General features: G+C 32.4%; 1 protein-coding gene across 1 annotated transcript in view; it reads right to left on the reverse strand.

The window, feature by feature from the left end:
- Positions 1–3,399: 3,399 nt before the first annotated feature.
- Positions 3,400–16,448, reverse strand: part of Chmp2b (charged multivesicular body protein 2B) — a 37,605-nt gene continuing 24,556 nt past the window's right edge. Inside the window, exons 3-6 of the mRNA XM_013362340.4 lie at positions 13,031–13,225; positions 8,327–8,429; positions 4,712–4,818; positions 3,400–4,519 (exon numbers count right to left, since the gene is read on the reverse strand). Of these exons, the coding sequence (XP_013217794.1) occupies positions 4,409–4,519; positions 4,712–4,818; positions 8,327–8,429; positions 13,031–13,225 (516 nt within the window). The 3' untranslated portion in view covers positions 3,400–4,408. The remainder of the gene's footprint in view (positions 4,520–4,711; positions 4,819–8,326; positions 8,430–13,030; positions 13,226–16,448) is intronic.

Genomic DNA, 16,448 nt, shown 5'->3' on the forward strand with positions numbered 1-16,448 from the left:
TTTGGGTTTGATCCCCAGCACTGCCAATTTTTTCTTTTTCTGTTTATGTGTGTGTGTGTGTGTGTGTGTGTGTGTACATTTTTAATCTATACATAATTGAGCCCCAAACCATTAGTCTGTAAGCTGCAACAGGGCAGTGAAGGTATTTGGCTTGTTTGCTGTTATTTCTCAAGTGCTTGGAAGGTGTTTGCTCATAATAGCATGTAATGTTTGTTAACAATGGCTACAAACATGAAGGGTGCTGTCTAATTTAAAAACTAAATCTATTTTTGAGATCTCACAATCCTGAACATCATCAGGGATCCTATAAAAAAGACAAGTCAATTGGTTAGAATCTGATTTATTATTAATAACAAAGTTTGATATTTGAGCTTTTAAATTCCAGTAATTGTATCTCAAAAAAAGACATTAACTTTTAAAAATAAACTTCTTTGAACTTGCAAGTAGAAGCGAACTGTAATATAATATAAATCTAGAATAGTCCATTTTTGGGGCATTTTGAATGTCTGCTGGCAATGTTACCTAACTTATTTTACATAACAATCTGGATATTGTTGACATAGAATGCTTACTTAATAAATTATTCTGTACAGCCTCCTATTTTTATATTATTAATCACTTAGAATAAGATCCTTTTATAGCTCATATATGTATATGTACAAATAATCCACAACCTTAATCTTACTAATAAACATAGATATGTTACCAAGAAGTTTTTGCATTTTAATTATAGATCTGCTGGTGACTTATGATCCAACCAAGCCGAAACACACATTTAGCACCTAATAAGTATTAGATTTTATACTTTTATTCAAGAGTAAATTCCAAATTATTCAGCCCTAAAGGTATTTTCTTTCTAGGTAACTCAGTATTTTACTGTCACCTATGTAAAAACCACATAGAGGAAGAGATTCTATAGTTTTCAAAAGAATCATCATATGTATATATGAACACATATACATGCAAAATTACATATATGTACTTTGAAAACTTAAAATAGAAACAATATAATGCAATATGAAACTAGATCAATGTTTTTGCATTTTAATTATAGATCTGCTGGTAATATTTAACATGACTTACTTTATATAATATAAACAAGATTTTATACACACCCACCCACACCCACTTTCTAATCATAAATTCATCCATAAGATCATACTTTTCAAATTAAGGTAAAACCAGCACTGTGAACTAATTATTACCACTCCCCCAGCAAAAAAAAAAAAAAAAAAAAGCAATTATCTTGCAATTATCTTGAAGGAATACTTGGTATGTCTTTAGGAATTCAGTGCATTCATCCATTAAAATAGAAAGGTCTGTTAATTATGCTGATACATTAAGCTTTACTTAGAGATGGTTGACAAACTGATTCATGTAACTTTCCATTTTTTGGAAAGGATTTATCTACTCAAAGAAATGTTTTTAGCATTGGGGGATGGGAAGGTGTGTGTATTTCAAGTCCTTGAGGGACCATGGAAGGTATTTTGGGGTGTCTGAAATCAGACTTCACAATACTTAGGTTTGCTTTTTTAAAAATTTTTTTATTTGTTGTTTTTAGTTATACATGACAGGAACTCAATTCAATTGACTCAAGGAACTAGGGTTAGAAGAATGGCTGATAGAGAAGATATAAGAAAGCTGATCTTTTTCTGCAGCTGAGAAACTTTTCCGTGCAGAGTAGCGGCATCAAAGAAGAAAGTCACTCCTTTTCATACTGGGACAAATCTTGTTTTGACATAGAAGTATCTAAAATAGTGGAATATATTTAAATTAGGTCCACAAGCATCAGGCTAGAAGTGGGGCAAGTGGATGTAGGGAATGTACTTTTGGCCAAAGGGGAAGTACAGGCTCCTATTGGCATTCAAATGGGAGTAACAAAATATAAAATCACAGTGTGGGTCAAATAACACAAAGCTCATAGATGGCTGGCTTCCTACTCTCATTCTATAGTGTCAAAATCCTGAGGCCCTTTCCACTAGCTCCTACCATAACCAAGCACTCATCTTAAGAGTATAAAGTACAGTCTGTGTAACAGAATCATCCTGACAGATGGTCATTTTGTTTCCTAATACCAGGTGTTATCATCACGTGTACTGACATTTTCATACCCCCACATTCCAGTTCTCTGGTACTCTCAAATCTCCTCCATCCATGACATTTACATCTGGTAACAAAATGTGACATTGCACTGCCTCCCATTTGGTACCAGAGATTTTGCTGTTATTATTCTGCCCTCTCTATTGGCAACCCCTTGCAGCTTGAATATAAATGTTAAAAAAAAAAAAATCCTATTACCAAGTTACAGAGAACAGGGTTTAAAAAATAAATAAATAAGCAACATTCATTAAGCTCAATCTATAAAAAACATCTTGCTCCTCAAAGGTCCAAAAGAAACTTCCAATATTTCGTAAAAGACAGAGTAACATTACAAATTTATAGTGATCGTAAATATGCCACTCAAAGCATTTTATATATGTAGCCATGTCAGAATGAGTATACTCTATTTTGAGTCCAAAATTCTGTGGTATCCACATTTAACAGAAATGAAAGCAATCGCAAGAATTATGAGCTTAAATATAAAACTTAAAATTTAGTCCTTGTAAACTCCAGTAAGAGATTATCAGAATAATTTAACATGAAACCACCACTTCTTAGGCTTACTCCATTCACAAACATCAATCCTGTACCAAATGCTAATTCTTGAAAAGACAATTTGTTTTGTTGTGAAAATGTTATGTAGCAGAGTTTTCCACTTTCCTTCCAAGAAAATAATAAAAAGCATTCTTTTGAAAATTACCAAACATCATAAGAATTCTAATTTTAGCAGAAGCCAAAAACAGAGTAAAAGAGATTTTTTAAAAAAAGGATAACAGTAATAAATCTTTATTCAGTTTTTTTTAACAAAATAGTTTAAAAAAACCAAAAGCCCCCACATGTAAACAAGAAATTAAAGTTAAATGGCATTATTATGTACATTCAAGAACCAAAACATGTTCTGGGTCAACATTCCATAATCCAGTAAATTATTTTGACTCATCTCTCTTCAGGGAAATTGTGAATATGTTCTTAGTAAACACAGTATGATTGATGGATTCTAAACTTAGATGGCTTAGTTTTCTGTTCCTTCCACAATTCACACATTACATGTATACTAGTCCTAAAATGTGACTTTGCCAACATCAGGCCAAATGTCCACCACCCCAAATCCACCAAGTTATACATAAACAACTCCAGAGTTTTTGTGGTAGGATGTGTCAGAATCCATATATTGTAACATTATTTTCAAAACTAAATTGAAAAATCTAACTATTGTTCTCTTATTCTCTGTATACATAAAACACCATAGCAATTACACCTCAGAGAATGCTAACATAGTAATACACACATAGGCAATCATTTCTGACAAAGTTGTTTATTTACCACCAACCCACCCAAAAAAAGTTAAGATTTTATTTTAAAAGTTTAGGTCAAGTATTGTCACAGTAGTTGTACAGTTGTACTTCATTAAGAATAATGCCTTCAATTTAGAGTATACATTAGAATATACATTAATTCAATTTAAATTAAACAGAAATTAAGTTACATGGAAGAAATCTCAGTTCTTGGAAGAAAGACCAAAATATACTATGGATTACTATGAAGCATTATGAATTCAGTGTCTTTGTTTCTATTATATTTAATTCACTTTCATAAGGTTTAGAAGAGAGCCTGGAAAACTGTTACAAGAGGCCTCAATTTTTAGTTTAAAATGAAATTCTTTTCTGCCAGGTAAAATAATTTAAAGATGAGCACAATATGTTTGTGCTGTTTAAGGCAGGTCCCAAGCACATTTTGAAAGGTAATAAACTTACCAACTAGAATGTTCTCCCAAAGGAAAAAAAAAGGAAAGAAAACCTCATGGCAGTTTTAAGACAGATGTTGAAACAGCACTGTTCTTTTTGATCATTTAAAAATAATTTGGCAGATGAACTGCCTATGGTCATAACACATAATCATTTACAAAGGACAAGCAACAGATACAGAATTAACGATATACATTTAATATTTTTACAAGTCTCTTTCTTAAGTTGGTGCCTAGTGGCATTTAACAAGAATTTTGTATTCTGTGTAAAAAGATATAGAACATAAACAGACACTAAGTAATAGTTATAATTTCTCTATGCCATGCAGAAAAGAAATCCAGTTTTACACATCATCACTCCTAAATAGTTCTAATTAAAATTCAAACTGTTTCCATTTTTGCATCATTGTTATTCTTTGGCAAGACTCAAAATGGCCATGGGTTAGGAAACAACTGTTCACTCATGGTTTTCATTTTTGCAAAATAAATGTGTTTTTGTAAAAAGAATCTGCACTGTGCTTGCTTTATACTAAATCAGTACACAAAAATATCATGACTTTTTGATTAATCTACTCCTAAGGCTTTGAGTTGCCGTTCAATCTCTTCATCGGAGATTGTAGCCTTTGAAGTAGAGGCAGATGGTAAACTTCGGGCAGCTGATGGAGCTTTGGCCATCTATAATAAAGAAACAAAAAGAGAAAAAAAAATTTTCATTTGCAAACACTTGGGTAAGAACATAAAGGATAAGCTGCAAAGTAATTTACTTTTGAAGCAAATATAAAAACATGTTAACACTAATGGAAAACCTAAAACAATGAGCAAAAGTGGCCAAAACTATTTTCATCTAAAAAAAGAAGATGTTCATACCTTTCCAGAGATTTCAATTCCAATTTCATCAAGAACTTGATTCACAATATCCTGGCTTTCTTCTTCCTCATCAGAGCCATCAAAGATGTCATCAAGTGTGTCGTTGACTTGGTGGAGGGAGGGGGAATAAAACAAAGCTGTTACTTTCAAACAGATTTCAGGACAGTTTCACATTTTTAGAAGATAGTCCAACTATGTGTACATATTTTTTACATTAGAGAAAGCAAATTTAGGTCAACCAATGAAAGACAAAAGTCATTTTGAAATGTCAGTGAAGTATACTGATTAACACATTTCTAAACCACTAAATTTAGAATAATGTTCATATCTAGAAAAATTATCCTATAATGAAATAGTTCTACTCTGATTTTTTAAAAAATCTTATCTTTAGGGCTGGTGACATAGCATAGTGGTAGATTGCTTGCCTAATACATGAAGGCCCTAGCATGGCAAAAAAGAAAAAAATAATAAAAACAATTATATCTTTAAACAAAACCCAGTGATATTCACAAGGCTTAAGGTCTTTAAATATGATCCACAAATTGTGAGCTGCTAGCTGTTAAACCTAACCAGGAAAAAATATACAAGAAGCAAATAACCTGTTAGTATGTGGGTAACAATTTACTCTTTTATACCTATATCATATTTTTCTATTTTTTAAGTATACTCTCAAGATACAGGCAGAATATTCTAATAGGGTCAAAGGTTCAATAGTTTACTGAATTTGTCCAAAGAATAATGTCCAATTTAACATTTCAAAATTATTACTGCTGTAATCCTTGATTTTTTTCCCTTCCCTGCCTAAAATATTTATCAAAAGCCTTCTACATAGAGGGCAGCATGCTTAGTTGAGGGGAAGGAATGTTTAAAGTCCTGGGAATATGTCTCATTTATCTTTGACACTGGCATGTAGTACAAATACAATGGAAAACTGGAGAAAAATAAAGATCTTAGGTAGTTTATTCTTGAGTAGGAAACAAAATACATTATAGTACATGGAGAAATAGATGCTTATATAGTTTCAGAGGGAAACTATACACATTCAGCTAAAAGGAATATGTGAATGACAATCTTCGAAGCATGCCTAAGGTTTGACCAAAAAGAGATGCAGACATGTGAAGCAGTCAGAACACATACAAAGAAGAGTAAAATTTTCAGTTTGATTGGGATTCAAGATACATGAATAGAAAAGGGCAAGATGAAAAATATTAAAGTGGTGGGCCTTTAATAGTACCTGCCCTGAATAGAGGAAAGACAGGTAGTGTAGGCTGATCTCCTTGAAACCACCTTGATAAGTGGCTCTTGGTACAAGACAAAATATCTGCTACTGAAACAATCCTCGTCTACTGAAACAATGCTCATAGCAGAATGTCCTCTAGGATAGTAACAGCGACAAACCTACAACCTGTGGGCTTATGATCCATGGATCCTGGAAAATGCCATATGACCATTAAACATCTGGGGAATTAACATGTTGGAGTTATTTCATAATCTAAATGCTCCTCTTCAACACAGGATGATAAGCAATTTTATCTGCTGTATTATCTATTATTCTATATGATTACTGATCAGAGATCAGTCTGAGATAGGAAAAATAGATACAGAGAATCATTTATGATTACAAATCTTCTCCCTGCTTGGCCTGTATTACTCCTAGCTGCTTATATCCTTGACATCAATAATAAAGCTTGATACTGGTTATGATTTCTGGTCTGTACGAACATGATTTGAAAAGCTGATTTTTTTTGTGTGTTAATTCAACAGTATAAAATTGGATAAGGCTCAAAAGCTAATGGATAAGGAAAAAATCATAGACTATCATCTCTGAAGAAACAGAGTGAACATTTTTAAGACATGAATTAGTACCAGTTGTTCCTTTCAGTATCCATTCAAATTTTGGGAAAAGGTATTTTACTTCTCTGGAGTTCAATATTGTCACTGGCAAAATAAAAGAACTTCACTGGAAAATTGTTTTTTTGATTTATGATTTATTATTTTGAGGATGTTACTTTGTGATAAATAGGAAGTCATTGAAAGAATCTGTCAAGCATACCCTAGAGGTAAACTTCTGTGCTACCTGGATGGTGGGAAGTAATAGGGAATGGGAAGCCCAGGTCTGAGTTTTAAGGGCCTCAATAAAGAAATGTTTGAGAAATAATGAAAAAAGGGATAGATGAGAACAAACACAGAAGTATAACCAGGGATTAACAGAGAAGAATCCTTTCAGAAAAGGTATGACAAAACTAATCAAAGATATAATGAAGATTTCCCAAAGACTTTGTTTCTAAAACTTGAATGTGGACAACTTTTGGAACAACATAGCAATAAATTCTCATTCAAAAAAGATACATTCATTTCCACTTTCAATGTATCTTTGGTGAAAATTTTGTTAATGTACTTTATTTACTAATCTATTGAAAAAACAACCATAAATTACTGCTTTACTTTTTGTACTGATTTTCAAAGTACTAAAATACTAACGGAAACAACTGTGATACGATAGATAAATAAGGGCTTGATTCTTTTCATTATAGCTTAATGGAAAAGTTAATTCCTCTAAGAGTTGCTCACACCTGTGTCATCACTGGAAATCACATGCAAATTTGTTTGATACTCTGATCATTATATAAATGATAATTCTCTCAGTCATTAGACAATTACTAAAATGTTTCAAGAGCCTTGAAAAAAATTACATTTTCAAAGTAAAGGCATGAAGTACAAAATAAAAAAAGGTCTGGACCTATCAAAGATACACATACAGTATCATTATACCCTTGAAAAAATTTGATGCCCTGGAAAAAAAATCTACAGCAACAGTGAATATGAAAACCCTAGCAATTTAAATAGATACTGATTTATACATCAAATGCTGTCAAACTAAAATGCTGGCAGATATGCAGAGCCAAACCAGCATATCCCTACATAGTTGTAAAATCACCAAGAAGTATTTTTCCAAAACAGTGGTGCACATTTTTGACATATGAGTAATGATTCAATATTGACAAGGGAGTTGTAAGGAGTTACTCATCCATTAATGACAAAATAAAATTGGTGTGGTCTTTCTGTGAAGAATTTGGTACTATAAACCAATTGCCTCATAAAGCTTAGTCAATACTCTTAAGAAGATAAAAAAAAAACATATATACACACATATACACTTACAAAGAAGAAAACTAAATATAAATGACATTCTGTGAAAGAAAAGAAAAAAAAAAAGGTTCCATTAATTCTACCTCTAATATATATATCTCTTTTATAGTATGACAGAATTCATATAATTCTAAAACTACCTAACTTACTCAACACTTATTTTATTCACAATTTTTTGGGTACAATAATCAATAAAGTAAGACTGTTAAAGCCAATATATAATAGAAATATGGTCTGACATCTTATATTTATCCCTCAGTTATACAGTAAGAGTTTTGTGCCTTGAACACTGCCAATTTAAATGTATATTGAAGTTATGAAAATAAACATTTATATAGTTGCTCTATCATTCCTTGTTTCCTCATTTGTGCCTTCATGTATGAGAATATGAGACTGCTAGAAAATGCACCAGGCTAATTCAAAGATGAGAAAATTGTACATTTCATCATAACTTCTGAAACTTACTCATTTCTTCAGTCATTTCCATTTTCATGTTTTCCTTCTGGAAATTCTGCATTGTTTGTAATGTCTTTTGTGGATCCATTTTCTTGTTAACTGCCTGCATTGTCTGTAAATATATAAAAAGATTAATGTTAGCTACACAATTATGAAACTTTTACCATCAAGTGCCAGGCCACTGTGATACATGTCTGTAATCCCAGTGACTTGGAAGGCTGAGGCTGCAGGATCACAAGTTCAAGGCCAGCCTCAGCAATTTAGTGAAGTGAGGCCCTAAGCAATTTGGTGAGACCCTGTCTCAAAACAACAACAACAACAACAAAAAAAAACAGTTGGAGTTGTAGCTCAGTGGTAAAGCACCTCTAGTTTTTTGTTTTGTTTTGTTTTCTTTTTTAAGAGAGAGAGAGAGAAAAATTTTTTAATATTTATTTTTTAATTTTCGGCGGACACAACATCTTTAGTATGTAGTGCTGAGGATAGAAACTGGGCCGCATGCATGCCAGGCGAGCGCACTACCACTTGAGCCACATCCCCAGCCCAGTACCTCTAGTTTTAATCCACAGTACCAAAAAAGAAAATTTTTACCACGAAATAAATCTAGGGAAAGCACATCACACAATCACATATACATAGGCTTTTAAAAAATACAGACTGACATTCTAAAACACAGTGTTAACTATTCTAGAAAAAAACAGAAAAGTCATTTAAAAACCACATGTTTAACATCTACATAATAAAGACCAGTGCAAACTACTTCATCTGAATAGCAGGCAAAAATTATACAGCAAAAAAATTATTAATATAAAACTTATTTCTATTCTAAAGGGAAAACTAAATTGACCTGTTACATGGTGTTGTGGTTTAGATGTGGTGTCCTCACCCACAAAAGCTCACATGTGAGAGAATGCAAGAAGCTTCAGAGAAAAAGTGATTGGGTTGCGAGAGTCTTAATCCAATCAATGAATTAATCCCTTGGTAGGGATTAACTGAGTGATAACTGAAGGGGTAGGGTATCACTGGAAAGGTGGGAATTAGGGGGTGGCTATGGCATATATATTTTGTATCTGCAAAATGGAGACTCACTTTTTCTGCTTCCTGATAACCATGGCATGAGCTGCCTCTGTTTGCCACCCTCTCCCACCATGATGTTCAGCCTCACCTCAAGCCCAGAGGAATGGAGCCAGCTTTCTATGGGCTAAGACCTCTTAAACTGTGAGCCCCCAAATAAATTTTTTCTCCTCTAAAGTTGTTCTGGTTGGATCCTTTAGTCACAGCAGTGAAAAACATGTGGCAAGTAGGTCATATCTAAATTTAAAAGAATTTTGAAGTTTAATTATAATTTTTCTTAAAATGTTCAATGTGTAAAAGGATTAGAGGTTATACTAACATAGCTACTCAGGCTATTAATACACTTTAAACCATAAATAATTATGAAAAAATGTTTTGCAAAAATATGTAAAAAAAATCTTGTATATATTTAATAACTTCATTTCATTAAAAGAGGTTATTGTTGGGCATGGTGGTGCACGTCTGTAATCCCAGTGGCTTGGGAGGCTAAGGCAGGGAGATTGAGAGGTAAGCACTCAGCAAGACCCTGTCTCTAAATAAAATATAAAAATGACCGGGGATGTGGCTCAGTGGTTAAGCCCCTATGGGTTCAGGATTCAATCCTAGGTACCAAAAAAAAAAAAAAGAGAGAGAGATTACTATTCTTGCATAGTCACAATTTACATATATGATGCACTATATATGCATGAATATATATGTATTTTATTCATAGTTAATCTGGTATATTAAAAGATTATTATACACTGACAATATACTGGTATCAAATATATAAAGAAAAAAACAGTCTTTTCTCACACAATCTCTACTCATGCTGTGCCAATGTAATCTTTCATCAACATGCCACTGCACTCGACTCCTCCAGTGCCCCACTGCCTTCTACACCTAACTCTCCAAAACCTTTTCATTGCTCTTAGTGTTAAAAGTCAAATTCTATAACTTACCAAAGAGACCCATCATCAGCTGCAATCTATTTAACAAGAGGTCTGATTTGCTACCATTGTCTTACAGGCATACACTGATCTTTTATTTCCTTAACTACTATGCTCTCTTCTGCCACAAGACCTTTACTTTTCCCTCACCTGGAGTGCTCCTCTCCACCTGCTTCACAATCAACACTTCACACTGCAGTTAGAAGCTACTTTCATAAAGAAACAGCCACTGACACCCAAGATTAGAACAGTCTTGTTAAAACCCAGCACTACAGACAAAATTTTACATTTGTTGGTTTAAATTATATTACTTTAATTGCAACTTACATTATTGTGGTAAATAATGCTAATAACATTAATGAGGAGGATGGTGATAGAATAGCTAATGCCTGCATAAGTAAGCCAGACACTGTTCTAAGCATTTTACATACAATAATATTAAAGTTAAATGATATTTTTGCTACGTTACAAGGAATCAAGGCACAGAAAAGCTAAATAATATCCCCAAGATCACATAGTAACTAAGTGAAATGAGATTTGAACTAAGCAGAGCTTTCCTTCTACCTCTTAAATGTGCTACCGCTTATATAGACATTAAGCTCTACAAAGGTTAAGCCCTTGCCAGGTTTTACTTTCCATTTCATGGCCACTATCTAGTGTAGTGGCCACATAGAGAACCTAAACAATATTTGATAAGTTAACACATTTCTAAGATATTTAAGTGAGAATTCCAACTGAGACATCTCTACATGGAAAAACTATATTAAATATGTTTTCCTAGTCTATTAGTTACAGAAAATTAAAAAATGAGTAATTGCTCCCCCCTAACACTACTGCCTACCTAAGTGATTTCCAAAATGATCTTTCCCCAAAATCAAACAGATATTAACTGTCAATCTGTAAGGCCAAAAGAAACAAAAATTCTGAAGTTTTGCCCTTAACTACAAACTTTTGATTGTAAAATGACTAAAATCCATCAAGAGTAAGTTAACTGAGAAACAAAACTTATGCTGAAACTTTCTCTATTATTTACAGAATGTGTTACTACACTTTTTATACCTCATAAAATAGATGCATTCTGTTGGCATGTTTTTCGTAGTCTAAGCAGAAGTCACAATTGATTTTTGTTATTTGTGAAATACATATGTATAAATTTTTCTAGTTGCTAAAATTTATTTGTAACTTCACATCAATATTTACAATGCTTTAATATGGTGACATGGGCAGAGAGACAAATTAAACTGAGTCACCCAACAGGCAATGCACTACCTTCTTGTCTCAGCTTTCATACTGTAAATCAGTATATCTATGGCAATCTCTTTAGTAATACATTTTTCTCGTTTTTTTGCTTATTATTGTTGATTTTGCACTTTAAAAGGCCCCTAAGCATAGTACTAAAGTGCTGTCTAATGTTCCTAAGTGAAAGAAGGTACAGAGTGCCTCACAGAGAAAACACAAGGTAGATAAGCTTCATTTATGCATGAGGCATAGTGCTATTGTCGCTATGTATTAATAAATTGACAATATATATTAAATATGGTGTCTTTAAACAGAAACACACATAAAATAAGGCTGGGTATAGATTAGTCAATGCAAATGTTGTGAACAAAAGCCTCACATGAAGCTGTCCACAATGTTCCCCATAAGAGCAATAGTGCAATATTTGCTATTTCATTATTCCCGAATTCACAGACTATAACTACTGTTAATAAAGAGATTCCACTACACATATCATTTTCATAATATATACCTCATAATTTTCTCTGGATTTTTTCCCTTTGGCTCTTTATATTCATACTCCCCCTTACCTACATCTAACACCTCATAATTCCTTTAAGACTAGGTATTTCACAAAGTCCTTTGGACCATCCTACTCAAAGATCTGTGCAGTTCAACAAAGCTTCATACAGACTAATGTATGGCAGCAAGTTTCCTATCAGATATACCTTATGCTTCCCCAAGCGGAACTGCAAAGTCTGCAAAAGCAAAGTCTTTTTGTAAAAGCATTTTTGATTACTCACAGTGTTTGATACATATCAAGGACATTACTTATTAAATGATTATATACTAAGATTTTAAACTCTACAACCAAAGCCATATGTGTGTGTTAATATATATGCTATATTACATATATATAGTTAAAATATAAAACTCCTGAAAAAACATTATTTGATAAATCCTTTTGACACTATCCATACATCCTTTTAATACATTCATAAAAGTAAATCAAGAAGAAAGTATTACTAGAAAGTAGTAAAAAATGATAACTTAATGAGATGAGAATCCCAATGATCTGACAATTTAATTTTTTTCTAAGTTGTAGATGGACACAATTTCTTTATTTACTTATTTATTTTTATGTGGTGCTGAGGATCAAAACCAGTACCTCACACATGGGAGGCAAGAACTCTACCACTGAGCTACAACCCCAGCCTCAAGATCTGACAATAGTGAAAAAAAGTTAACACTGCTTTAAGGAAATATTATAAACTTAGAAACTAAATGTGATCTTCGGAAAGCGGAAATGTCTTTATTTTATATTAAAACATACCAACAAAGAATACAGAGTAATTACTAAGACCTAGAATTCTGTACCACACACACACACACACACACACACACACACACATACCAGAAGGTGCTTGGAAATCTGATTTGAATATTAACATTTACATATCTTTGATGGAATTTGGACACAAAGCCTCCCACTGACCTTTGCTGTGGTAGACATTGCTCCGGCCATCTTCATCTGGGAATTCATCACTTTCGTTTGTGTGGACATAGAAGTGACCTTTGAACTTACAGCAAAAGTTCTTGTTTTCTGTTTCCGTAGATGTACAAGCTGTTTGGCTAAAACCCTGCAAGCTTCTTTATTACCAATTTTTGCCATTTTCTTAATTTCTAATTCCTAAAAGGGAAAAGTAAGAGGAGGGAAATAAAATCATCAAGGGGTAGTTCTGAATGATTCATTTGAGAAGAAAAGAGCTATAATAAATTATACATTATTTTTCCCTAAAAGGAAGAGGTTGTCATAAAGGTCATAGAGAGGAAAAGTAATTTGAAAGGGCTATTTATTCCATATCTATATGTTCACATGGGAAGGGGAGAACTAGCGCCTCCATCTATGAATACAAAGCAAGCCTACAAAACAGGAGATACATAGAACACAGAAAAAAATGTTTTAAAAATGTCTAAAAGTAGGTAGGCAGATATTATGGTGACTGATTTAAAGATAATAATATAGTAATAATATAGATAACTGCACTAAATAAAACAGTCCATCTTATTCATCAATTAAAAGGGCAAGTGTCAGATTAGATAGATAAGTTAATCCAATTACATGCTACCTCAAGAAACCAACTTTAAATATGAAAGCAAATTTGGATTAAAAAGTGGAAAATAAAAATTATATAAATATTTACACAAGTGTGCCAATCTGGATGGCTCTAATTAATACAAAACAAATACACTTGGGAACAAGGAATATTATCAGAAATTTTTAAAAAAGCATTTCATGATAATAAAGGAAAAAAAATACAGATCTCAAGGCAATCATAAATGCATATGCACCTAATTAACAGTGCTTGAAAATACAGGAAGCAAAACTAACAGGATTTAAAGAAGAAACAAACACAAATATCATAAGAGATATCATTATCTCCTCTCTCAAGTACATAGCTATAAATGTTAAAATTATAGTAGTCCCTCCTTATCCACAGGAGAGATGTTTCAAAGTCCTCAATGATGTCTGAAACTGTGTGTGGTACCAAACCCTATACATTTTATTTTTTCCCCTGTACATATATATCTATGATAAGTTTTTACCTTTTCATTTAAAGGAAGCACATTATAGTTTGTCTTTGGCATATGTGAATTGTCACCATCATTACTCTTGCACTTGGGGCTCATTATTAAGTACAATAAGGGATATATGAACACAAATACTTTGACACTGTTACAAATGAGCTGATAACCCGTACATGATATGAAGGGACTAATGGGCAGGTAGCATATACAGTGTGATACATTGGACAAAAAGATAATTCATTTTTAAGTGGAACAGAGCTCGATGGTATAAAGGTACAAGATTTTACCAAGTTACTAACACAGTGTACAATTTGAAACTGATGAATTATGTTTTGGGAATTTTCCTTTAATACTTTCAGATCACAGTTCATCATGGATAACCAAAACAAAGGAAAGTGAAACCACAGCTAAGGGAGGAATACTGTGATCAAGACATCTGTAATGATAAAGAAGACTTTAAAACATCATCACTCATTTGACCTGATTTACATTTATAAGAAATTTTATCACCAACAGTATATTACACAGTCTTTACAAGTATACACTAAACGATCACTGAAATATTCCATATCTACATCAGAAAGTGATTCAGTAAATTTAGGAAGACTGAAATTATACAAAGCACATTTTCTAACAAAAGAAATTAAACTGTCAATTAATAATGCAAATATGGAAGGGAAATCTTAAGTGGAAATTTAAAAACACAGTTTTTAGTTAAGTCATGGGCTAAGAAAATCAGAGTAAAAATAAGGTAGTATTTTGAACTCAATAAAAATGCAACATCAAAATGTGTAAACTACAATTAAAATAGTTCTCAGGAAATTTATAGCATTATAGTTTATATTTGAAAAATATGAATTCAAAGTAACAAAAAGAAGGAAATACATAAATAGGAAAGAAATGATAAGCTAGGAAAGAAAAAATCAGTACAGAAAAATCAGTGAAAGCAAAAATTATTTTTCTTTTTTACAAGATTAACCAAAATGATAAACCATGAGCTAAACTGGTGAAGGAAAATAACAAATAACTAGGGCAGACAAAGAACATATAAATTATAAATAATAGGAATGTATAGGAGAACATCACTTCCTAACTTAAAGATGCTAAAAGGCAACAAGGGAATATTACATACATCACTATGTCTTTACACTTAAAAATTTAGTAGAAATTGACAAATTACTTCATATATTCAAAAAATAAAGGTCGTTCAAGATAACAGATAGCCCAATTAGCCCATTAGATATCTGCTTACAATAAAAAATAACTTGTAGTTTACAAAGCTATTCCCAAAGAAAACATTGTTCACAGATGATTTTACTGATGAATCTATCAAATATTTAAGAAACTAATACACAAATATCTTAGTAAAGAAAATGGTAAAGGACATGTGCCAGTTCAGCATTTTTACTACAACAGCCAAAACAACCAAACAACAAAACCCACACACAAATATATAATTATGTATACGTGTGTGTACACATATATATATCTCACCAAAAAGAAAACTAAAAATCAACATCTTTCATGAACATAAATGAAATGTTCTTGACAAAGTTTCAGTAAATTGAAAAAGTTGAAAATACATGAACAAATGCATCATTACCAAGAAGGGTATATTCCAAGGAGCAAAAAGCTGTTTTAACTTTTTTGTTGTTGTTTTGGTTTTATGGGGTTTTTTGTTTTGTTTTGTTTTGGGTTTTTTTCGTTCTGGTACTGGGGATTGAACTCAGGGACATTAACCACTTAGCCACATCCCCAGCCCTTTTTTGTATTTCATTTAGAGACAGGGTCTCACTGAGTTGCTTAGTGCCTCATTTTTGCTGAGGCTGGCTTTGAACTCATGATCCTCCTGCCTCAGTCTCCCAAACTGCTGGGATTACAGGTGTGTGCCACTGTGTCCAGCTCTGTTTTAACTTTTGAAAAATCAATGTATTTCACCGTATTAACAGACTAATAAACTACACAATCATTTCAATAGATGCAAAAAATACCAAGTGAAACTTAATAAAATTCATTCCTGATTAAAAAAACTCTTGGCAAATTAGATAAAAACAAAATTGAACAAGCTGGAAAAGGGCATCTATACAACGCCTGTAAGTAATATCAGACTTAATCATGTAAGGCTGAATGTTTTCCCTCTAAATTCAGTAAAAAGATAAAAATGTCTGTTAACATCACTTCTATTCAATATTTTATAAGAGGTTCTAGATAGTGTAAAAAGAAAAAAATAAGGAAAAAAGATTGGAAAGGAAAATGTAAAGTTTCAATGAGTCAAGATGACATACCAAATTCTTTAACAAGACTCCTAAAGCACAAGAAATAAA

Source organism: Ictidomys tridecemlineatus, chromosome 3 (assembly GCF_052094955.1).
Source record: "Ictidomys tridecemlineatus isolate mIctTri1 chromosome 3, mIctTri1.hap1, whole genome shotgun sequence".
NCBI lineage: Eukaryota > Metazoa > Chordata > Mammalia > Rodentia > Sciuridae > Ictidomys > Ictidomys tridecemlineatus.